Here is a 25332-nt window from a genome sequence, read left to right on the forward strand (position 1 = left end):
TGTCTTGGCAAATCAGGGAATTACAATCCCAATTCGGGAAATCGGTACCATGTGGCAACATCGGCCCAATCCGTCATTGCAAACGTTGTAATAGGGATAGAGACATGCGTTTTTTGGTTTTACGAAGGTAATATGATAGAGAATAATACAAAGTAATAAAAACCCCAGTTATAGGGGAATTTTTTGGAGAAATTTATCAAATAACAAAAAAAACACAAAAAGTATAATTTTTTATTATTTGTTGGCCTTTTTTGTGTATTTTATGTATTTTTTTAGTATTTCCTGTTATTTAGCATTAATATTGTTTTTATTTTATCAGGATATACAGCTTAGTTTAAAAGTTATTACGTTTTCTTTACAATAAGTAGTTGGAAGAAAAAAATTCTATAAAATATTTAAAAAAATCTCAAAAAATTTTTGACCTCTTTTTTGTCGATAAAAATAGGTCTAGTTTCATCTATTTTCATATGTACACTTTAACGTAGGGTTGCCATACGTCCCCGTACGCCGGGACATGTCCCCGTTTGAAGCATGGTGTCCTGGCGTCCCGGCCGATAAGCAAATTGTCCCCGTTTAAAAATAATAGTTATTTATTAGAGGGCTGGACTTGGTAAACAGTAATATACCTACCTACGTAGAAATAAACGCGACTAACTAGCTAGGCTAATGAGGCTAATCGTACGTTGATAGAACGACGTAAGCGCTGTCACTTAGTCTTGATGATTCTATTTTGTGTTAATTTAAAAAATAACAATGCCATGCATAGTTGAGAATGTTATATTTATTTTGTTGTTGATTATATTTTGTGTTTATTAAAAAAATAACATTGTGATAATTTTATGTTTGTTAATTACATACCCCCTTACTAATAATGGTTGTATAGTGGCGGTATAGGCTAGCTCACAGATAAAGATAGATGCAGCATGTGTCAAAAATTGTATGAAGCCGAGCGTGCCACTTTTTAAACGTCATTAGTGTCATTTTAGCGAATTTTAGTGATTGCCGCAACGTAAAAATAATCGTATCATCGTACTGCAAACGCAAAGTCATCGAATTATATCGTGTGACTCGATTCGATAATTAATTAATTCCGATAAAACTGATATTTTGTTAAATTTGTAGCTAGTCTGAATGTGGATTAAAATAATTTTGTAGCGGTAAACGTCATTCTATATTATTTATTTTCTTATTAATTTGCAATTATAATATTTTTATTGAATGTTTATCAAAGTAATGATCGTTATTCCATTGTGTGTGTTAAATAATACTACTAGTAATTCATACCTACATAATTTCAAACTTTTAAATATCCTAGTACCTGACCTAATTTCATAAAATAAAGACTAACTCAAGCTTTTTATTTTTAATAAATGTAAGAATGCGTAGTTTTGCCAATACGTTTTCTTTCATTACCTAGTCATGAGTCATACCTATGAGTCAGGTGCCTAGTTTTGAAGATATTCTTAACGACAAAATCCAGTACCGTCGTATACATAGACGTGTACTGCGATCACTGACCTAACTTATTGATCTATTTGTTACTTGTGCTGTTAATTATAATTCTCAATCCGTAAATAATTTCTTCTTTCTACCGTGTTCGTACTACTGTCCTCGTAAAATCATCGTAACCGATTGTTGTAATCGGATTAGATGAACATCACTCGACCATGTATGTCCATTTGGACATATCGGATTGGCACGCTTTGACGAGCAACTTGCTGTATCTACTCTAATCCATATCTGTGGGCTAGCTATACAATGTTTTGTCATTATCTGTCAAATTCAAATGGCACAATGACAGATAAGGTCAAAAGATTGTATAGCTATACCACCGCTATACAACCATTATATTAGTAAGACTAAGGGGGAACGTGTGCTAATTAAAAAATGTTGACAGATACTTAATACTTTGGTTAATGTTGATTAATACCTATTGTTGTAATAAAAGCTCCTTTTTTCTACCTTTAATAGTTTTTCTTTAAATGTCCCCGTCTGAGTCCCCACACTTATGGCAACCCCACTTTAACGTGACTCACACTGAGCCCCGATTACGGTAATTTTTAACGTCAACAATCCAGACACGCTTCTCGATTCTGCGATACGATTGGTCGTTCAACAGCGTACGTCAGCTGTTTTGACCAATCGTATTGCAGAATCGAGAAGCGTGTCTGGATTGTTGACGTTAAAAGTTACCGTAATCGGGGCTCTGTATAGCTTCATGGCTCGAACTATACACGTTTCATGTTCCTATGCTCTATCTAGACTATATTATATCCTAGAAACGACCAACATGTTTGTGTTGTGTCAACTTGATGTCAATTGTCAAAAACAGCTGATTGGTCATCCTTTTTGTTTTGTAAAAGTTCAAAAGTATTTTATTTCCAGAATAATAGGCCTTTTCTTATCTATTAATTTACTTCAGTGGAATGGATTGCCAATGGGTAAAACAATCTGCTAGGTAATCTACTATTTACATTACTGTTTGATGTTTTTAGTTTTAGCTACAAGAAAAAATACAAAATAACGTTTTAAACCTTTTGTTTTAGTTTAAATAAAGGCATTCAAGTCATCAATGAACTAGATGAATCCAAATTTGAGCAATTTCTACGACGGATTGTGGCGAAACTTAAAGTTCAAGATGCACAAATTTTCACCCAAGATGAGAGGCAGAAGCTTGAGAAAATATTCAAAATTGATGATAACAGTTTGGAATTAGCCATAAAAACAGTGATATATTTATTCAAACGAATGTTGAAGTTCATATTCATGCCTTCAGATTTAAAAACAGATTTGAAAACATTGGGCCTAAATAATGACAAATCGGATATCTTTGTGAAAGTGTGGTCTACAGAAACAAGGACTACATTAGATGAATTGGGCACCAAGGAGATGGAAGAATCTGACGATGCAATACATTTCAACTGGAAACTGAATGCTGAATTGAGCTCGGACTACCACAAGAAATGCAAAGTCCCAAAAGCCTACTTATCTTTAACTGGCGAGAAAAAAGATCTTGAACTAGAACTAACTCATCCAGAACTCTACTCTGTGTTTCTTCAATTTGAATCAATTCAGAATGAGTTGGATAACATACTTTAGTATACACATTATATGTTATTGAGATTATTTTTGTTATTATAAATAATTTCAAGTTTTAAAATGTAATAATTAGACTTATTAGACTGATATAAGGTAAATTACATAGTTAATAATATTTGTTAAACTAAGCAATCAATATTCCATCGTTATTTAAGTTAAGAATATAAATTTGGTTTCTGTAGAGTGGTATTTATTTCTGTAATTGTAATTTTAAACTTATTCTATACTTAATATTATAAATGCGAAAGTAACTTTGTCTGTCTTGTTGCTTTCACACATAAACCACTGAACCGATTTTGATGAAATTTGGCATAGAGATAGTTTGAGTCCCGGGAAAGGACATAGGATAGTTTTTATTACGGTTTTAGAAACAGGGACGCGCGCGATAAATAAAGTTCAAGTTGTTGTTTAGCCTGCTTACTGCTACACTACTTCTACTGGAACTGGTTTTATAATAATAGAAGAATGAGTATCAATATACTTATTGTTCATAAATTGAAAAACTATTTGATTACAATGTTGATTCTAACTTCTGAGTAAATCCTACAATATTTTAATTTCCCGCTTAATTTATAATGCTACGGCTATGTAATTTCACAAACTTTTGTCCTTGTACATTTTTCTAAATTGGCAACATCGTTGATTGTAGCATAGACAAATAAATTATCAGACAGAAAAAAAATGACGTCATAGACACTGCCATCCCATACGTCAGAGGTTTTGGCAGCCCGTGGGTGAACTATTTTCTTCATTGTTGACCTTTCCTAAATCTTAGGTGTAATTATTTCATCATTAGACGTACTCTGGCTGTACACTAATTACCAAATATTCATATTTCGCCAAAGTCTCGACTATGGACTCCGAAGATGATACAAAGGATGATGTGGATTCTGGGAATGAGTCCAGTGGAGACGATGTCGACTTTGCAATGGACGTTGAGACTCACAGTACAAGGGAACGACAAACGGAGCTTGAGGAATATCCATACGAGGTGTTATCTACGGAGGAAATCGTTCAGCACATGGTTGACTGTATCAAAGAAGTGAATACTGTTGTCGAGGTCAGTATGTTAGTAGTAAACAATGAACACTTGAATGAGGTTACTCGTACATCGGAATACTTCAACGTTCTTTTGTGTTGCACTAGCTTTTTTAATTGGACGCAGAGTATCTATGATACTGACAATAATAAAAACGTTTCGCTCGTAATAAATTGTGCTGTGGTGGCTTGTGGCCTATAAACCTGATTTACTTGAGTTAGATAGTAAACATTCTGTCTTCATGATGTCACTGTAAAGGATACAAGAGTTTTGTGTTGACTCACTCTACCTTAGAATGTTGCAATATTCTTTTATATTATTTAGGTACCTGATTGTTCAATATAGATTACTACATTGTAAAAAAATGTAAACAAAGAGATTATGATAGCAGCTAATTGTTTCTTCAAGGTAATTCACCACGCAAAAATGAAATTCCTTTTGTTTCTTAGAACAAAGCATTTTATGTGAAATGTTTAATTGAGTGTCCTAATCACGGACAATAGAATAATAACAATATTCTAAAGTCTAGGTTAGTCTAAGATTTAAACTAAAAAAGTATTGAATGTTGAGCACTACTTAAATATAAACAAAAAAAGCTGAAATAATTATCTTATCTTCAGATAATATTCATAACAAAGAGGTTAGATGCAATAGGTATCGGAGGCAAAATTGCGGTGAAAGATTAATAGCAAATATCAATTAGTTGAATTGAATTGGAGAAAATCCATTTAAAAAAATTAGAACTATCTATACCAATGATTGTTATTATAATTCTTTCTACTAATGCCTAATAAACTAGGGCTGAGTTGCACCACCTTACTTTAACTTTAACAAATGTCAAAAATCTGTCAAACTACATACAAAAAGCACTGTTTATTGTTACAGTTACGGTTAAAGTAAGATAGTGCAACTCAGCCTTAACCTATTAACTAAACACTAATCTCTAATCTTAGAAAAAGATTGGTATTATTAAATCAAAGAATCAATTGAAACTGAGACTGACTATTATAGAAGTTAAAATACATCTAACAGGTTTTCATACATCATTTCTTTTGTTTTTCAGATACCTACAACAACTACTCGCATATTGTTAAACCATTTCAAATGGGACAAAGAGAAGCTCATGGAACGATTCTACGATGGGGACCAGGATCAGTTGTTCTCCGAAGCTAGAGTCATAAATCCATTTAGAAAACCAGTCATACAAAGGCCAAAGGTGTGTACTTTAAAAATTGCATTTTGAAACACTCTTACAATGCTGTAGTATGCAGAAACATTTTTGCCATTTTGTAAAGAATGTTGACCTACTAAACTATTTTCAGTGACACAGATTTAATGTTGCATAATCTCATTTGTTGCTCATTTTATTCTTGATTGTTCATTATTTATGTGAAATTGGGTAGAGCAAATTATTATTATTAGCAGTTTATTCTTATAATAAAAGCTATTTGACCCTATTGTATTTCCTGAATTTGCTCATTTTGGTGTGGTTTACTACACTCGCGAGCAAAAGTATGCAATCACCCCATTCGTTTTGAATCTTTGTAGCTAAACAACTATGAAGATTATATTAAAAATGGCACTGGTTTAAAGGTTACATTTCTAACTTTAACTTCATACCATAGATAGTCATTGAGTTCTTCAGATCGTTGGGAACAAAACACAAAATTCCATACTTTTGCTCGTAAGTATATTTTGAGTTTTATCTCTTTACCCACATTGTTAATGATAACAGTCAATGTTTATCAAAAGTTATTAATCATTAATTTCTAACTTTGTTTTAGTTATTATTGTTACAGTTACCCAGACGGATATCAACATCAGGAACGGAGGAATGTGAAATATGCTTTTCAGTCTTACCAACTTCGGTAGGTGACATTCATTATATTTTTTATATAAATATCTTGTATTTGACAATAATACATCAGTAAAATACATTATAGTTAATGAATGACATTAATTTTTGGTTCATGGATGGACTAGTTTTACATGTGATTAGTAACTGTTTGTTATCCCGAACAAATAAAAACCAATTGTTACGTACACAATTATACATTAAAATCAATGTGTTGTTTTTTCCAGATGATGACAGGTCTAGAATGTGGTCATAGGTTTTGCACACAATGCTGGTGTGAATATTTAACAACTAAAATAATGGAAGAAGGCTTAGTAAGTATTTTGCTTTTAAACTTTATTCTGAAACTTTATTATTTATTCAAATTAGTAACAATGTGAAAAACTACAAACGGTCGAAATAACTATGACATAAAAGGAAGTCAATGGAGAGCGTAACAAGTCTTAAAAGCGCGCGCGTATCCTCTGTTCATCACACATCTTTACAAACATAAAAATTCATCCTGTTTTTTAACTGGTTCAAGTTTTATTTTAGTGACAAAAAGTAGCCTATGTCCTGCTCCAAAGTCCAATCCATCTCTGTACTAAAATTAATTTATTGGTTCACTGGTTTAGAAATGTTAACAGAGAGAGAGAGTGGAGAGGTTTACTTTCGTGTTTATACTATTAGTATGGCCTACGCTACGCAACCGCCTCTGTGGTCTAGTGGTAAGACCACCTGCTTCAGACGCAGAGGTCCCGGGTTCGATTCCCAGTGGGGGCAGATTTTTCTGTTTGGTGTGGTTGGTGGTAGGGCTTGTTCTAAGTCCGCCTGGCTAGCTATCACCTTCTTTCTTAAGTCTGTCGCCATACAACAATGTTAGAGGTAAGATAAGAGCCAGTTCCTCTGTGGTTGAGGATTTCGGGTGAAGCTCGCTTCCACCTTCAGCCTGATCATCACTTACTATCAGGTGAGATACAGACCAAGAGCTTCCTCGTTGTGGATTAAAAAAAAAGTATGACCTGAGCGGGCGCACGACTACCACTACTGGACCGATTTGAAAAATTAGAATCCTACATTATTTCTAATGAATATAGGCTGTTCGCTGAGTCAGCTAGTTATTTATACACTCGTGTCGCAGGGTCAAACGATAGCGTGCGCGGCGCACGCGTGCGACATCCTGGTGGACGACGCGACGGTCATGCGCCTGGTGCGCGAGCCGCGCGTCAAGCTCAAGTACCAGCACATCATCACCAATAGCTTCGTAGAGGTGAATACTATGTCTATTTACTTACCATGGGGTAGTTAGTTGATATCATTAACCAATTACCAATTCTGGGACACGACTTCTCTAGAACACAATAAGCCCAAAAGCTCAAATAGTAAAAATAAGATTTTTGCAATAGTTTATTGTAAATTACCTTTTTAAAAAAATAAAACCGACTTCAAATGCGTGAACACAAAAAAAACTAAAAATTAAAAATATTGCGTATAAAAAAGTTCATCCCCAATTTTAAGAATAAGAATAAGATATAAGAATAATCGTTCAAATTGATTTATAATCGGCGGAGATATTGCGTATAAAAAAGTTCATCCCCAATTTTCCACCCTGGGGGGTTGTTTTTTCTATTATTAAATTTAAATGGGACCACCCTTGAGGTATTACCTATACGCCGAAAAAAGATTTGTTCAAATCGGTTCATAATTGGCGGAGTTATCGCGTAACAAACATAGAAAAAAAAAAAACATACGGGTCGAATTGAGAACCTCCTCCTGTTCGCGCAGTGCGCTTACAACCTTTTTCACCCCACGCCGGACGTCACTATCGCCAATGCCTCCAAACAGGAAGTAAAGAACATCACTAGCGCGTCGTCCGGCCATCTTTACCTTTGGGATCGAATCCTCGAGCGCGTAGCTCGTATATTTTCTACATTTTACCATTGTAAACGCAGCACATATGAAGATTAAACTAATCCTTATGTAAAAAAGGACTCTTATTTGAAATCCTAAACACCTCCTTTTTTGAAGTCGGTTGAAAAAGTCATACATATCCTTGCTATGCTTCAAATGGTAAAGCCATTGGAAATTGCGTTTCATCACGACAACTAATAAAAAGTACCTACTTCAGTTGTGGGAATCCAAATTAAAACTATTTCCAAAAATTAGTATTTACACTATTCAAGAAGGCAAGCTACCAAGCTAAGCTGACGAGAAAGCAAGGGGTCGGTCACCCAAGCAAGAGGCCACTGTCGCCTGTTAACAAACAAATCGTATATTTTATTCATCCTGGGGTTTGCAGGTCATTCACGTATATTCTATGAATGGGGCCAATATCAAGACAACTATTTTAAAATACCATTTCATAAATTAATAATGGCTTATATGTGTTATGGGTGCCAGACTGTGTTTAAAAATTCTAAAATTCTCTTCATTGGCAGAGTAGTCCGGTACGCGCACCATTTGCCAGGCGGCCATATTGACTTATTTTATCGATTGATGGTCGCCCGTATTCGCAAACATTACTATGAGGTCTCCCAGTGCGCGTGGTCGCACAGGGTATCACACGAATCAATCACAGAGCTCCATTCAACGCTGTGCGTTCAATTTGCTGATTCACTTAAGCAAGCATCGTTTGTTAATACGGGCGTATGTATCGTTCGACAGTGCAACCGACTGCTGCGGTGGTGTCCCTCGCCGGACTGCAGTAACGCGATCAAGGTCGCGTACGTGGAGGCGGCGCCGGTCACCTGCCGCTGCGGCCACACCTTCTGCTTCGCGTGCGGCGAGAACTGGCACGACCCCGTGCGCTGCTGCCTGCTCAGGAAGTGGATCAAGGTGTGTGCTATATTATACAGGGTGTTAGGTATATGGGTATATGAGCCGACACTAGCCCATGTTAACATGGTCATATAAATGGTATGGTGAAGTCAGAAATTTGATATCATCATTTTATTTTTTTTAATTTTCGTACAAAATAAATTTTATAAAATCCGAATTGTATGAAAATTAAAATAATTAAAATGAAGATATCAATTTTCTGACTTCACCATACCATTTATATGACCATGTTAACATGGGCTAGTGTCGGCTCATATACCCATTTACCTAACATCCTGTATAAAGCTCGAATTGACTGACTCACTCATCACGAAATCTCAGAAACTACTAGTGCTAGGAGTCTCAAATTTTGCATGGGGGTTCCTTTTTGAACGTAGGTGCTCATTAAGACGCAATTTTGCAAAATTCAACCTCTACGAGGGTATAACGGGATCCACGCTCTCGCCGCTGGACTTTTAGAACCCACTCCTACTACCTTCGTACTAATAAATACCTTCTGCTTCGCGTGCGGCGAGAACTGGCACGACCCCGTGCGCTGCTGCCTGCTCAGGAAGTGGATCAAGGTGTGTCTTATTACTATATTCAATAGAGGCGATAATAGCTCAGGCGACTGTTGGTTCGAAACCGCCCCTGGGCTTTTAGTGAGCCCACTCGTAATACCTTCTGCTTCGCGTGCGGCGAGAACTGGCACGACCCCGTGCGCTGCTGCCTGCTCAGGAAATGGATCAAGGTACGTCGTATTATTATCTATATTTATAAAAGCGAAAGGTCAAAGGAAACTACAAGTGCTAGGAGTCTCAAATTTTTCATGGAGGCTATAAAATGCTACTCCGACAAACGTTACTTCGATATTACGTTACTCCGACACTACTGAATATCGACATGACTTTACTTCGACACTACACTACTCAGACCAAGGATATTTGCCTTTGTAGCATGTTGGATTAGCATTTTATAGTCTTTTATGGAACCTCCATTTTAGAACGTAGGTGCTCACTAAGACGGGATTTTGCAAAATTCAACCGCTAAGGGGGTAAAACGGGATCCACGCGTACGCAGTCGCAGGCGGCCGCTAGTAATAAATAGAGGCGAAAATAGCTCAACGGTTGTCGGTGTTGGACTGAAAGACTTGAGATCAGAGGATTGCTGGTTCGAAACCGGTCGTCCCTGGACTTTTAGTGAACTCACTCGTAATACCTTCTGCGTCGCGTTCGGTGAGAACTGGCACGACCCCGTGCGCTGCTGCCTGCGCAAGAAGTGGATCAAGGTGTGTCTTATTACTATATTCAATAGAGGCGATAATAGCTCAGGCGACTAAAAAAACNGCTGCTGCCTGCGCAAGAAGTGGATCAAGGTGTGTCTTATTACTATATTCAATAGAGGCGATAATAGCTCAGGCGACTAAAAAAACTCATTAAAACTCATTTATTTCTGTAAATAGGCTTAAAAAAAGCACTTTTACACGTCCCAGTATTAACCCTACCACTGCTTCAGGACAATAAATGGGCCAGTGCTGAGAAGAAGCAGCGCAAGAAACTCAGTCACTATTGTCAGCCTCTTTTTCAAAGGTTTACATGCTTTAAAATGTACAAACTTATAAATATTTATGCGAGCTAGGCAGTAACGTATCCCAAACATTTTTATCTTTTAAATAATCATCGACTTTATATTATCCTGCTTTCGCCTCCGAGATTTATTTTACCATGTAGTACCCCTGTACGACAACCCAATCCGCACACAATATTCAGCGTAGTAGTAGTAAAAAACAAAAGAGCGGGCAACCCCACCCCTACCACGCTGTGGGCTCGGTGTCCGAGCGGTCTCATTCCTTTGTGCGCACGCGCAACGACCGCACGCAGTATAAGAAAAATGCTTAAGTGACGTCACCAGGACGTTTTTACCGACAAAAAACGTAATTATTTTAAGTTGTGCAGTGTAGTGACGAGAATTAGACCCAACAGTTTTTTTCATATTTAATTCTCTAAAGGTTTTAATTATTGTATTACAATCTATATGCCTGAACTGGAGCAGACACTGGCACTCGGTGACATTAGATTTTAAAAGAGACTCTGCAAGAACTGGTGATGAATTCAGTTCTTTAGTTGTTTCAGACGCAATATTGGAGAAGAATGTCTCAAATGTGGTTGCAACTTCTGTATCGGAATTTATAATTTCGTTTCCGATTTTCAGTGAAAAAGTGTTATCCTTCGATTTATTTTTACATGTTTGTTTATTTATTATGTTCCACGTAGCCTTAGCTTTATTATTAGAATTTAAAATCATGTTTCGAAGATGATTTGATTTAGCAGCCAAACAAACCTTTTTAAATATTTTTGAGTAATTTTTAACATATTCTATAACACTCAGATCTTGCGTATCGGCTTTAAGACTATATAATTCATACATTTTATTTCTACTCTTGTGAATGCCAGTTGTAGCCCAGTCATCAAATTTACATTTAACAGAATTTATTCGGATCTTTTTCTGTGGGAATGTGGTTGGTGGGAACTGTTGGTTTGAAACCGGTCGCCCCTGGACTTTTAGTGAACCCACTCGTAATACCTTCTGCTTCGCGTGCGGCGAGAACTGGTACGACCCCGTGCGCTGCTGCCTGCTCAAGAAGTGGATCAAGGTGTCTTATTACTATATTCAATAGAGGCGATAATAGCTCAGGCGACTGTTGGTTCGAAACCGGTCGCCCCTGGACTTTTGGTGAACGCAACGGGACTATTCCCACCTCTCGTTCCCACTGCTGCAACTCCTGTAAAGCCAAGATACAACTTGACCGCCAATAAAAACCTATCTTACCATTCTTATTTATAAAAGTTGTTTTTTAGACAAAAACTATTAATTCTATTTTATCTCCTAGATTGCTTCATGTACAGACTATCACTTTAAATCTTATGCTGTTGCAACAGATTCGATATTGCTACAAAAATGTGTAGTTTGATGTGACGTATTTACATCAATTGTTTAAAATTACAAATCAATATTTTTTACAGAAATGCGACGACGACTCAGAGACGTCCAACTGGATAGCGGCGAACACTAAGGAGTGCCCGAAATGCAACGTGACCATAGAGAAGGACGGCGGCTGCAACCACATGGTGTGCAAGAATCAGAACTGCAAGGCCGACTTCTGCTGGGTCTGCCTCGGGCCCTGGGAGCCGCACGGCAGCAGCTGGTATAACTGCAACAGGTATTTGCCCCCCACCCCCTCTACACAATGGACCTCTTGGTGACAGTTACTTTTAGTCTTACCCATAGAGATCTAGAGAGATGCCAACTAATGCGCTGAGTTCGAAACCCAGTGTCGCATTAGAAATTCACACATTGCGTCGTCGTTTCAGCCAAATGACGTCCACTGCTGGACAAAGGCCTCCTCCAAGGTTTTCCACAATGCACGGTCCTGCGCTGCCCGCATCCAGGCTCTTCCCGCGACCTTTACCAGATCGTCGGTCCACCTAGTAGGAGGCCTGCCCTCGCTACGTCTTCCAGCCCGTGGAAATTCCAGAAATTCACACACACATAGGGATGTTCCGATACCACCTAAGTATCGATACCTACTCATTTCGATAATACTCAAATCTTTTTTCGATACTACTTAAATAAGTACTCCTAAAGTATCGATACCTACTGATATCGATACTTTTTGGAACTTTTATTTTGTTTTATTATTTTGAGGGTGCTATCAATGAACGTTGAAGGACAATAATTTAAACAAAATTGAGAAGAAAACAACTATTTATTTATCGGTTTATGCCATGATAACATTGGAATAAACCGATGAATTTGATGATTACAATTAATAAAATTACTTGTAAATAGTGACTTAACACTTTCACAATGGCGGAATGGCGAGATGATTTGCGGGCGGGTGCGGGTGTCTCCTTCTCTCGCTTTCGGCTCGGGCTCTAGTAACTCGGTAACCGATTAAAGCTGATTAGCTGACTGTTTTTACTCTTTCAGTTCTGTATGATGCGTTCTCGGTTTTTTTTATTGTTTTCGGTTGTTTTGCTGATTCGATTCGATACCAAGTATTTTTGTTTCGATACCGATTATGTATCGCAAAATTGATTCGATACAATAAATACTTGGTATCGAATCAAAAGTATCGAGTACCTACTCGTATTTATTAGTATCGGAATATCCCTACACACACAAAGTAAATAAAAACAATACGTCGCGAAGAATGTGTGTCATGCACACATTGAATTGAGTGCGACTATTCCTTCACATACTAGGTTGCAAGTAATGTTGCATACAGCACTACATACGCAGTGACGTGCGATTGAATGTATTCTGTTATTTTGAATGTGCTTATGACACCGCAGTGGATAACTACGGTGTCAGTACTCAACGTTCGAATAATCTTTAGTACTACGCAAGTAACTGTTTACACATATAACGTCGCTGCTGTCATTATTGCTGTCACAAGCAATGTTTTCTGTTTTTGGGGATATTGCTGCGACACTAGTCCCGCCCCCTTTTCACATCTCCCTTTAGTTTCTGTGATCTATGGTTTTACCACTTACCACTAGACTACTGAGGCTTAATATACTACTTTATTCGGTATTAGTTGTAACACATCTCTCTTACCGATGATATAGATACGACGAGGACGAAGCGAAAGCGGCCCGCGACGCGCAGGAGCGCTCGCGTGCAGCGCTGCAGCGCTACCTGTTCTACTGCAACCGGTACATGAACCACATGCAGTCGCTGCGCTTCGAGTCCAAGCTCTACGCGTCGGTTAAGGAGAAGATGGAGGAGATGCAGCAACACAACATGAGCTGGATTGAGGTAGATAGGATTTTTGAAGCCTGGTTTATTATAATGCGTACGGCAAAGAATATGGATTAAGCCATGTATTCATTAGGCAATATTAGTTGATAATCACTGTTTATAAACTGTTCATAAACAATGTTTCATCATCTCTGTAAACAGTTTATAAACAGTCCATAAACATAGGTGATGAAACATTGTTTATGATACATGTTGCCGTGCTTCCCGCTATGAGTGGAGAGCAAGTGTGGACGTCCAAGTTTCAGAAACCTGTGTTTATGGTAAACTTGTTTCACACTAGTCATAAACAGTTTATCAACAAATGTTGCCTAATGAATACATGGCTTTTGTCGTATGTAAAAGTGACGTATGGAGAAAAAAGTTAGTAGAGCAGTAAAATAGATCTTTCTTTCTTGTTCCAAGTGAATGAACTAAAGTCTCTTAATAACATAATGTACTCTACTGGAGTGTCAAGTAACTCTTTTTCTATCGTTTTAGGATTCATACTTCATACTAAAGCCAGAGTCACATTTTGTAAAAATGTTGTCAGGCCTATTGCGGTACAAAAAGATGTCTCAAATCGTAATTTAAACTAAATCCCGTCTACTGCTAAAGAAATGCCTCCTCCACGGATTTCCAAAAAGACTGACCCTGCGCTGTCCTCATCCAGGTGCTTCCCGCGGGAAGCTTCATAGTTGCTACTCGAGAACTAGTAACGCAAGTTGCAACGGCCATCAGTGGGCGTAGTGTGAGTTTACGTCAAACGCATTCGATGTCGACTGTATAAAAAAGTCTAATTAAATGTATGACGGTTTATACAGCGCCCCTAGCGGAAACATTCAAGAACTAAAATTTTCATATTTTTAACGTACTCGCTAGTGACGACGTTTGATATAAACTCACACTAAGCCCTCAGTTCTACGAGCCTATAAGAAAGAACGGCAATGCTATCGTCTGTGTCAAGTATTTTTAAATAATTTACACTTCTTCAAATAACTACCCCCAGGTGCAATTCCTGAAGAAAGCCGTGGACATCCTCTGCCAGTGCCGGCAGACGCTCATGTACACTTACGTGTTCGCGTACTACCTGCGCAAGAACAACCAGTCGGTCATCTTCGAGGACAACCAGCGCGACCTCGAGTCCGCCACCGAGACGCTCTCCGAGTACCTCGAGCGGGACATCACTAGCGAGAACCTGGCCGATATCAAGCAGAAGGTGCAGGACAAGTACAGGTCAGTGGTATTTCTGAAAATATTCTTCTTCGTTTCAGTGTAATGCCGTCCACTGATGGATAAAGAAGGCACCGCCCATAGATTTCCACATCGACCGATCCTGCGTTACCCTCATCTAGATGTACCGCCGGTGGAAGGGCCGCCTACATTGCGTTTTCAGTTCATGGTCGCCACTCGAGAACTTTTCACCAGCCGGGTCTTCAAAATCAATTTTAAAATCTTACCGACGATTTTAGACAGCGAATATATCGTGCAAAATCGATATAATGCCTCGATATATAGGGTGGAAACGATAAGTGAAGATGGAAACATTGAATTTTCAGATAGATCTAGTTTATTCTGTAACCTATGATTGATATCGTGAAGAGCTCGTGAAACACTTTCAGGATCAGTATCAGTTTTCCGATATCTTGTATAGTTTAGAAATAATCAAATGAGATCGCTTATCGTTTCCGATTGTGTATTTCGATCGTGTAATCCGTTATCGTGTATTTTATCGGGCGCGCATTCTAGGCTTAACGGCCATCAGTTGGTAATTCTGCGGGCTATATCACTTACTTTAGTTCTCCTACGGATCTCCCCAATTAAATCTTCTGAGAATACCGAAGATCGAATCTGAAATTATTAATATAATTTTGGGTGTTGGTCGTTGCAGATACTGCGACAGCCGGCGCAAGGTGCTACTGGAGCATGTGCACGAAGGCTACGAGAAGGACTGCTGGGACTACACAGAGTAATCGCCTCCTGCACCACGCCACCCACACCACACCCGCACCACTCATACACTCACAAGTATACGTCGACGACATGACAGTGTTTGACCGCGGCCCCTCCGAAAGGTTCCGACGAAAACACTCGAGTATCGACTATAGTTGAACTTCACCATGACGATAGACATGCTTGTCGGGGATGTTACACAATTAAAATGGATTTATTCTTATGCACTCAAATTATGTCCTTTAGTATTCGCTCGTACGATGAATGCCATATACGCATATCGTGAAACTTGCAAAACACTTTGACAAAAGCGCAATAAATTCCATATAACGAGTCGTACCATCTGTTTGTGTTTTTTAGGGAATATTGTTTTGTTTTATCTAATTCAGATTATAGGCTTTAATGGGCCTGAAAATTAGTAAATTAGCATAATTAATGAATGAGTTACTGGTGTATTGCTTTTTGTATGAAATTTCATGGCGTACTTGATGTTTTGCATGTTTTGCGAATTCTCATAAGCCCTTGAGATTTTGCGTTGTTGATATTCTTTATATGAGCTGTATTTGGAATTGACTTGTGTCCCGTTGCGGTCACGTTCTGTCCGCGCATTCTCATCCTGTGTGAATGAACGATTTATTTGCAAACATATTAAATGTACTTCCAAAATAATATGTGCAGGTATATTGTATAGTGTACGATCTCATAACGTTAAAAATGATTTCTCAAAAATATTGTTTCAAACATTTAAATACTCAATGTATATTTTTGTTTTGTAAAGAAATAACTTACTAAATGATTTAAATTAACACTATTTTGTAAAGCTAATGAAGAATGAATCATTTGGTTCAATTAATTCGTGATGTGACAACATATGGTTAGACATTTCTTTTCTTTAAAAGAGTCAAAAACTTGAGTTTATGTTTATGTCATCTTGACCATTTGCCTTTCTTATGGTCGTAATAATTCAAATAATATGTTTTCCCTTGTTTTATTTACAAAATAGGTATACAATTTTATTAAGATCATATCGTCGTCATCCGGGGTCATAATGAAAATAAAGGAAATTTTTTACCTATAAAGATAATCTGTTTCTACAATTTATAGCATGTACAATTAATCGATTCTTTAACTTCTGATCTTATTACCAATATTAATTATAAAGAAATTTTAACGTGAACACGATAAATAATTCTGCACATACCGAGTGATGATACGGCCGGGGTAACCTCACGAGACACGCGTTGCCGTGTGAATTCTACTCGGCACGGGAATGACATCGTTTCGCTTCTTATACGCCTTATTTCGTAGTCATATTCTTTATTGTTCCATAGCAATATTGCGTGAATAAGGTATAAATAAGGAAAAACATCGGCAGCAATCAATTTTAACGACTGTTTCGGCATATTGCCGCATTGACGAAAAATCTCACCAGTTTCACTATACCGTAAAATGATGCACACAGGTCCCGTATTTTAAATGGACAAGTATGAACTATTCCTAAATCAGTGGTGGCCAAACTTTTGACCTGTGAGGTCTACTTATGCTCGAAAATATTTCTTGCGGTCGATTGCAAGGTAGAGTTTAGAAGAGTGAAATAAAACATTTTAGCAGCAACAATACTACCACGGTACGACCGACCGAAACATATGAGTAGGTGAGTACCTATATTTATAGGTAGATAGATAGTCAGTGTTCTTGGCGCGAATAGAAAATAAGGTCAGTTTATTTAACTCTCGCGGGCTACCAAAATCGTCTTCATCGACCGATAGACCGCGGTCGACCTCTTGGCCATCACTGTCCTAAATATTAAAATTCAATCTCCCATTTTTTTTAGTTTAATTCGAATTTTGAGAATTGTTTAGTATTACGACTGCGAAAGGGGATCCTTTGAGGCGTGAGTACCAAATCGGCGGTACCTCATGTTTGCATCGTATCTATCAGCATCTTTAGATCTATGCATTTTTATAAAACGACTTTCAAAACCGACCACTAACCACAGCCTGCAGTGTAGTGCGACAGTGCAGTCGCTTTCGAAGGTCATTTTATAAAAGTACAGTTGCCAGCATGTCAGCCTACAGCAAACGGTCGATTTTCCTCAATGAATTTAAACTTTATATCTTTGAAATAAAGTTTGAAATTGATTGAGGAATTTTGTGGTAGGTTGAGGTGCCGGTGTCAATTCATGGACATAGAAACAAGTGGTTCGTTGCGGTCAAAAACTTGCCTTTGAGAATTGGGGTTTTACATCTGCTTCCATCACATCTTTGCACCGGTGTGACGTGACAAAAAAAGAAAGATCTGGGATGTCAGAAGCGAAGTAGAAGAAAAAGAATTGGAGTTCTTATTGGCATACGAAATATCTCTAATCGTATATTAACTTCCCTACGATTTACGTGAATTCGTATGCGAATTTACGAATGATTCAAAAAAATCTAGATCCCGTGCCGAGTGGATTTCCCACGAACGACAACCTTCATTCAGATCTCCCGCTACACAACAGCGTTAGTTAGATAGAGTCGACATTATTTTTCGACTGTAACGTTTTAGTTTTAGTTTATATATTTGATGATTTTGATACTTTAATGTTAATGTAGCCTCTTGTAAATCGCTTAGTGTAGTTAAACGTTTTAAACCTCTTGATGATGCTTGTTTGAATCTTCGTATTACTATGACCTCATTTCATTTGTATTGTATAAAACTGTGGTGTATTTGAGTTCTCATTGTATCTGCTTACTTAAATATTTTTTCCTTAAATCGAATCTTACGAGTCAAATAGTGGCACAACATAATAAAATATCGATTTATCGGTTAAGAAGATGCAAGAAAAATATTTTTACCAAAAATCCTATTTTTGTTATTAGAGTACTGTTTAACGATATAAAGATTAATTAAGCTGTTAGTTCAGGATATAGTGTGTTTTTTATTCTGTGATCGACTTATAATTTAATGCCTCGAAGGCTTTCTCGGTGTTGGTAGAACTAAATTATCACTGAACAATCTAGTGGCCGACTCGACACGCTTGTGTTGTTAAAACTATAATTAAAATGTAATTTAAAATTCTCAATAAAAATTAACGACTGGTATTGTAAAGTTGTATTTACTAACTAAGAGTTAGAGTGTCGAGAGTTGAGTTTTAAATGATAGGATAGTGATATGTGGCTAGAAACTTAGACGCGACCTGCCTAGACACCACAATCGATGCCAGTTCGTACTTTTGAAGGCCTTTCAAATCGCCGAAATCCGCTTATTGTATGATAATTCTCGCGCTACATATCTCTGTCTCTAATAATTATCTAATAATAATAATTAATGGTACGGATTGTGCATAAGTCGGTTGCACTGCCAGTAATGTTCTAAAGTACGACGCTTGCGAGCTCACATAGTGGGCGGCGCCGCGCGGGCGGCACACACACATTGTACATATAGATGCTGTATAGATATTTATATGATTACGTGTACTTCACAATACTTGTGTATTGACGAGCATCTTGTATGTGTGCCTATGCTGAGGACACAGATGTCTTAAAACTAAGACGGAAATAAAAATAGTAACATCGAGAAGAAGTGTGTTATTTATATCGATTAGATCCCCCTAAATTATCCTCGTCCCAATCCTTAAATTATTTAAAACAAGATTCATAATTTTAATAAGAATTATTTTTTTAATAAGTTCGTAATGAAAAACACTTAAAAATACTTGAGGGTGGATTGAAAGAGAAACTAAATATCATTTGACTGTTCTCTGAATAGGAAAAGTAGTGTAAATGACAACTTTATTAAAAACCTGTGGTAACAATAACATTATTGTCGCAGGGATGCGCTGGCGCCTTCTCCTACGAGACCTAGTAAAGCTTAGTAAATTGGTAAGTGAAATATTTACCGTTATGTAGCATGTTTCAGACAATAATATCTTTGTAGAGTTGAGTAGAACATCTAATTCGGCTTTGGTTTTAGTCGGTATACGTATTATTTTTTATTTTTTTGTATTATGTACTATCTGCCACAGTGTTAACTATCCATTTTGCTCTCGCTCTCATCATATGGTGATTCTTTGCGATAGAACGAGACGACATGACCGGCAATGGGCAGTTAACACTGTTGCCGATAGTATTATCCTTCAATAGGGTATTCGTAGTTCTCGTGGACCTATTTCGTAAATAGGATTTCGGTGGTGTTTCGTACAAAGTGTTTTAGTTAGAAGGGCGTTAGATGCAGTATTGTTTTTGTGGACACGGGGGTTAATTTGTAGGAACTTTTCTCATAAAGACCCGTTCGTAAATTTAATGTTAGCCCCGTCGTATATTTTTACCCCCTTCGTCAATTTCAGATAGTAGAAACAAACTCGATAAAACTAGATAGAATAGGTACTTACTGCGTAATTGCGTGATTCTAGCTTTATTTTGAATACCAAATTCTCTCCTCGTAGATTTTTCGGGATGCCTGCGCGCTGCCATGGACGTGATAGGCTATAACGAAGAAAAGTCCAAAACAAAGCAGTATGGTGGCCTCCACCTCTTATGTACACACTTCTACACATCTAAAGAAGTACCTAGTCTTTACTTTAACTTTACAATGTAATTTTTAAGAAACTATTAAATAATTGTACAATCATTTTATTATTTACAGGCCTCAAAAAACTTATTGGATTTATTTTTATATATCTAAATCATACAAGTGTATAAAGACTATGCGATTTTATTGATTAGTTAAGGCATACATAGAATCCCATCAGCTCTTCAAATAATGTAATTTATAAAAATGTATAGGAAAAGTTTTTTTTATCATAAATAAAAACCTAAATAAAAATAGACAATGATGTTTCATTCGGGTTTAGATTCGACTCAACGATTAGAGCAGATAGGTAAATGATTTCTTTATCTTATCAATATCTGGGGCTTATCATTCTGAATACTTTTTTCTTGTCAGGATGGTCCGAGTAGGGTTTTGGAAGTTTCGTCTAAAGTTAAAAAAAAACTTTAAAAAAATTAGTTCGCGTTTAGTGCCAGTTATACCGAGGCCGCACTCATCGCGATAACCCGAAGATAGTCCAGTCAATAAAGCATTATAGATGGAAAACTGTAGAACACAATTTCTGACTTCAGGACTTTATTTAGACTAGTTAGGAGGTGAACATAGCAAAAGTCCCCGTCCTTAGCCCTTGAGCCGGCGGGGAGAGGGGGGTTTAAAGGTGCCACTTTTCGGTTTTTCGCTTAATCCTCGGAAACTATGCGTCCTAGTGACATGACTACTATGAACCAAAAAAAGCATATTCAATTTGGTACAGGTGAGATAGTCAACTTTTTTGATGAATTGTATAGTTTTCGCGGCATCTGCTCTAGAAGGTCTGTAATATTAGAAATTTTATTTTTGTCTTACATGTTCCCATCAGGAGAAAATCGACTAAATCAACATTGAGCAATCATTCTAGACATGCGGGAGCATGTTAAGCCTAGTTCCAGGGAGGGGACTGCACCATGCGTATATTTAGACGAACCACTTTGAGCCACTATTGACTCCTCATCACTCAAAAAACTACTGTGCATTAACACTTCAAATTTGGCTCATGTGTTGAGACTTGCAAGATATACATCAGCTTCAAATTTCATAAATATGCCTCAAACGGTTCTTTAGGTATTGACGTCCAAAAATCTACATGTCTGACCTATATACCAAATTCTAACCACTTCCAGATGACCTCGAAGGTTCAAATTTGGCATCCAGAAAGGTAGTTATGTAAATATAAAGGAACAAATAAAAAACCAGTAAATTTTAACATTTCACAGGTGATAGATAGATTTTAGTGTTCTAAATGTCGATTTTTGAACGTCAATACCTAAATAACCGTTTGAGGTATATTTATGAAATTTAAAGCTGATGTATATCTTGCAAGTCTCAATACATGAGCCAAATTTGAAGAGTTAATGCACAGTAGTTTTTGAATGATGAGGAGTCAAAAGTGGCTCCAATTGGTTCGTATAAATATACGCACAGTGCAGTCCCCTCCCTGGAACTAGGCTTAACATGCTCCTGCATGTCTATAGTGTTTGCTCAATGTTGATTTAGTCGATTTTCTCCTGATAGGAACATGTAAGACAAAAATTAAATTTCCAATTTTACAGACCTTCTAGAGCAGATGCCGCAAAAACTATACAAGATATACAAAAACTTGACGGTCTCGCCTGTAGCAAATTGAATAAGCTTTTTTTGGTTCATAGTAGTCATGTCACTAGGACGCATAGTTTCCGAGGATTAAGCGAAAAACCGAAAAGTGGTACCTTTAAACCCCCCTCTCCCTGCCGGCTCAAGGGCTAAGGGCGGGGACTTTTGCTATGTTCACCACCTAACTAGGCTAAATAAAGTCCCGAGGTCAGAAATTGTGTTCCACGGATTTCTCTCTACACCGTCGTTAAGGCATTCATTGACTGGACTAAGATTCGAGCTATCGCGATGTGTGTAGCCGAGTATTCGCGTATACTTCGGTCCTATTTTGCATAGTCGCAAGAACTTCGCTCGGTTGTCGCCCGAATGTTATCGCGATGAGTGCGGCCTCGGCCTTACAGTATAATATTATTAAATATTGATGCACGTGAATACTTGAAGGTTTCATAAAAATGGTGTTACAAAATTGTGAATGTAAGTGACACGAAAACCTATGGGTATTCTTTATGCATCAAATGAAAATCAAGTTTTAAAGCAGTCAAGTTCTATATTTTATCGTTTACTTAATTTATTTTGTACAAACTTCAACAATATATATAATAAATATTCAATTAAATTTCTATCACTCAGCAAACTGAACTCACTTTTTTGTCATAAGTATAGTTAAATAAACAATACAATGATATCATAACTTATTGTCTAAACTTAATTAAACACAACTTCTTTGTGCAAATATGCCTAATAGTAGGTACAACTTTTGGTTTGACCAACAAAAGTTAAAATTTTACCACCTTCTGTCATACATATTGAAACGATTCAAGCTCACTGCTACTGACCAATTTAATTTATAACTACATCCACATTTAAATTTTGTACTCCTTAGTATTTATACTTGTATAATTCGAATATTTTAATAAGTTTATGTAACATTTGATTCACATTATAAAATATATCTGCATAAATATTGTCTCTTAGCTTACCGACTTAGAGCTAACTTTAATAATTTGCTTTGGACTGTCGTGGTGTTTCACTTTCACACCACAGAGGTGCTCTCCGATGGAGTTCCTGGCGCCATGTCAGCAGAATGTTGGTCTACAATCGAATTCATATTGCAGTGGTCCGTGCGTGAGCTCAAACCGTTCCACGGGGCTTACGACAACGCAAATAACGTGAACACAAGAACAACGGAACAGTGACGTCACGCGTACAGGGCGCGGAGAGTGCGCAAGCGACGGGGAATCTCTCTTGCACACGCCCCGCACATTACATTACAAAATTATCTACATAATCATTATCTGTAACCATAATTATTGCAAAATATGTGCAAAACGGTAAGCGTCTCATTTAGTTTAGATACACCGACTCTTTAAACTTTGCAACACTTAGATTGTCTTGCACTTTTGTTTTTTACATTTTATTTGAAATGAATTGAAAACAACCGACACACAACTATTCGGTGACATGTTCCATACAATAAAAAGCGAAAATCTTTTCGTCGACCACACGTTACCTTATTGCTTCAAGCTTATTATGTATCGCTGCGTTACTCGCTGATATCAATAGATAGTAGACATGATAAATTATGTGTTGCGACGTGCGTTTTGGGATCTACCCGGCGGTAAGCTCTCAATATTTACAGAGTAGTAGAAAATTGACCACTTCCAAAGTTAGATTACAAAATTTAATGAATTTGTTGTGCTAGAAAAAGACAATGTCGACACGAAACTCGAGCGCAAGGAGGCGCGAGCCCGCGCTGCCTCGGCAGAGATGATCTCGAAACAAAACACTTCGTAATATCTACCTTACTCGGTAAGGGACGTTCGATCACTTAGGTATATAAATAATCTTATTGCTAAATACGGTGATCTCTCATGTAGCCGAATCGGTTGTACGACGTGAAAGATTGCAAATGTTACGTTATAATGTAATCTGCAAGAGCAATATTTTTCGAAGCAGTACCAGCCCGCTCGCAATTATTAGATAAAATGTTTATCGCGTCACGTCTACAGAGGATCGATACGTCAGTCTTCTAAAATATCAGTTCACGAGGATATCCTAATCGCTTTCCTGGCGATATCACGTAGTAACGTCTCACAAACGCCCCGTCACGAGGTACACTACGTAGCTACGGAGCTACGAACTACGATTGTAGCTACGAACTAGCGCGCTACGGCTTGACCGAACACTATCGTAGGGTTTGGTGAGACTGTAGCACGTGAGAAGATTGAACGAAGGCTTATATTTGGTCGATGATGAAAGTTGGACAGACAGGTGTGGGTGTATAAGCTGAGGTAGCGATCCTCCTCGGCGCGGGCGACGGGCGAGGGCACCCGGCCGGGGACGCCGGGCGCGCCTCAGCCGGCAGCTAATGTAATCCAGGGGAAGGAAAATTACATTAACTAGGTACGTGGAAAGTGCGCGTTACATAAAATGGCTCGATTCCTATGATGCATACTGATTAGGACGGAAGTGAATTCTGGTACCGATTTCACAGCTGATTTGTTAAGCTTACTTAGATAACTTGCAAAAATTTTTCTAAACTCTCTTAACTTCGAGGAGACCGACTGCGAGCCGACCTCGCTTGAAGACGCCGTGGCGTCATCGCGGTACACTGAGAGGCTTAAAAATTGGAACTATTAAAAACTATACGGACAAAATTGATATGAATCGGCGTAGCCATTGCTTCTCTAAGCGTTTATTAGATACGATTACACTAACGTCCGAATGCGATGGACGAGTCGAAGACGTTACATGTTTTAATGAATGAAACAAACATAAAGAATCCCAAACGACGAGTGCTACATCGATCTGCTCGCTGTGACCTCACGGGAGGCGCCAAGCGAACCCAAAGCGAATGCGCTCGCACTCCGCGGCCCGAGACAGAAGCCACTCGCCTGCACTCGCAGCTGGCTGACCGCCACTAATTATCCATAATATACTTTTTACACATCTGCTATATATTCACTAAAGGCGACTGGTTTCTTTCTCCGGCTCGCTCTTAATTCACTAGTTACAATGTTGTTGTTCGACACCATTTCGGGGAAGGAAAATGATATCTCACAATCGGCGATTAAACAACTTTCACAGTCATAAAAAAGTTCAGATTTAGAATTTACAGAATAGAGAGTGATATTCGTCGAATACAAAAATAAGCCTTTACAGCTTCCTCAATTTATTCGATACCTTACATTAAATCACTAGTGACGAAACAAAACGGCGCGCTCGCGGCGAGGCCCCGCCCGCGGCGCTCCGGGCGGGCCCGCGCGAGCCGCTCAGAACCGGAACACGGTGAACGCGCGAACGTCGGTCGCAAAACAAACGGTCTCAAAGCTCGGCCACGCGAATACGAAACACTCCGGTCGTCACCTCGAACGTCTCCGAACGCGAAGGAACAACGTCCACGAAATCAATCGGCGCGGACGCGCAGCAGGTCGCGCCGGCGCGCGTCGCGTCGCTCGCCCGCGGCCCGCCGACACACTACTTATGTACAATGCGAAACGTCTAGCGTAAAAAATAATTAAGTGCGCTTGGGTGGGCTCAGGAGCTCGGGCAGCGGTGCGGGCAGCGGCAGCGGCGCGTCGTCGACCAGCGCGGGCAGCAGCGCGAGCGCCAGCGCGGGTCAGACGGGCGC

General features: G+C 38.3%; 3 protein-coding genes across 4 annotated transcripts in view; 2 read left to right on the plus strand and 1 right to left on the minus strand.

Moving 5' to 3' along the window:
* The first annotated feature begins 2315 nt into the window (after positions 1–2315).
* On the plus strand, positions 2316–3344 carry LOC114352591 (COMM domain containing 10 protein valette). Its single transcript, XM_028304245.1, has 2 exons — positions 2316–2458; positions 2547–3344. Exons 1-2 carry the CDS (start codon positions 2427–2429, stop codon positions 3097–3099), a joined length of 585 nt encoding a protein of 194 aa, XP_028160046.1. The 5' UTR covers positions 2316–2426; the 3' UTR covers positions 3100–3344.
* Positions 3345–3781: 437 nt separating this feature from the next.
* On the plus strand, positions 3782–19074 carry ari-1 (E3 ubiquitin-protein ligase ariadne-1). Of its 2 annotated transcripts, none has more exons than XM_028304208.1 (10): positions 3782–4159; positions 5202–5354; positions 5923–6006; positions 6221–6307; positions 7114–7242; positions 8637–8807; positions 11813–12009; positions 13421–13610; positions 14599–14825; positions 15481–19074. In XM_028304208.1, the coding sequence occupies exons 1-10, from the start codon at positions 3953–3955 to the stop codon at positions 15560–15562; spliced, it is 1527 nt and encodes a 508-aa protein (XP_028160009.1). In that variant the 5' UTR covers positions 3782–3952; the 3' UTR covers positions 15563–19074. The 2 variants fall into 2 exon arrangements, with proteins under 2 accessions (XP_028160009.1, XP_028160010.1); XM_028304209.1 differs by having other exon boundaries at positions 5938–6006.
* Positions 19075–22431: 3357 nt separating this feature from the next.
* The window catches only part of para (sodium voltage-gated channel paralytic), a 41279-nt gene continuing 38378 nt past the window's right edge, over positions 22432–25332 (minus strand). The window contains 1 exon segment of the mRNA XM_028304260.1: positions 22432–25332. Coding sequence (XP_028160061.1) covers positions 25064–25332 — 269 coding nt within the window. The 3' untranslated portion in view covers positions 22432–25063.

This window comes from Ostrinia furnacalis, unplaced genomic scaffold (assembly GCF_004193835.3).
Source record: "Ostrinia furnacalis isolate ACB-3 unplaced genomic scaffold, ASM419383v2 OfSCF1409, whole genome shotgun sequence".
Classification (NCBI taxonomy): domain Eukaryota; kingdom Metazoa; phylum Arthropoda; class Insecta; order Lepidoptera; family Crambidae; genus Ostrinia; species Ostrinia furnacalis.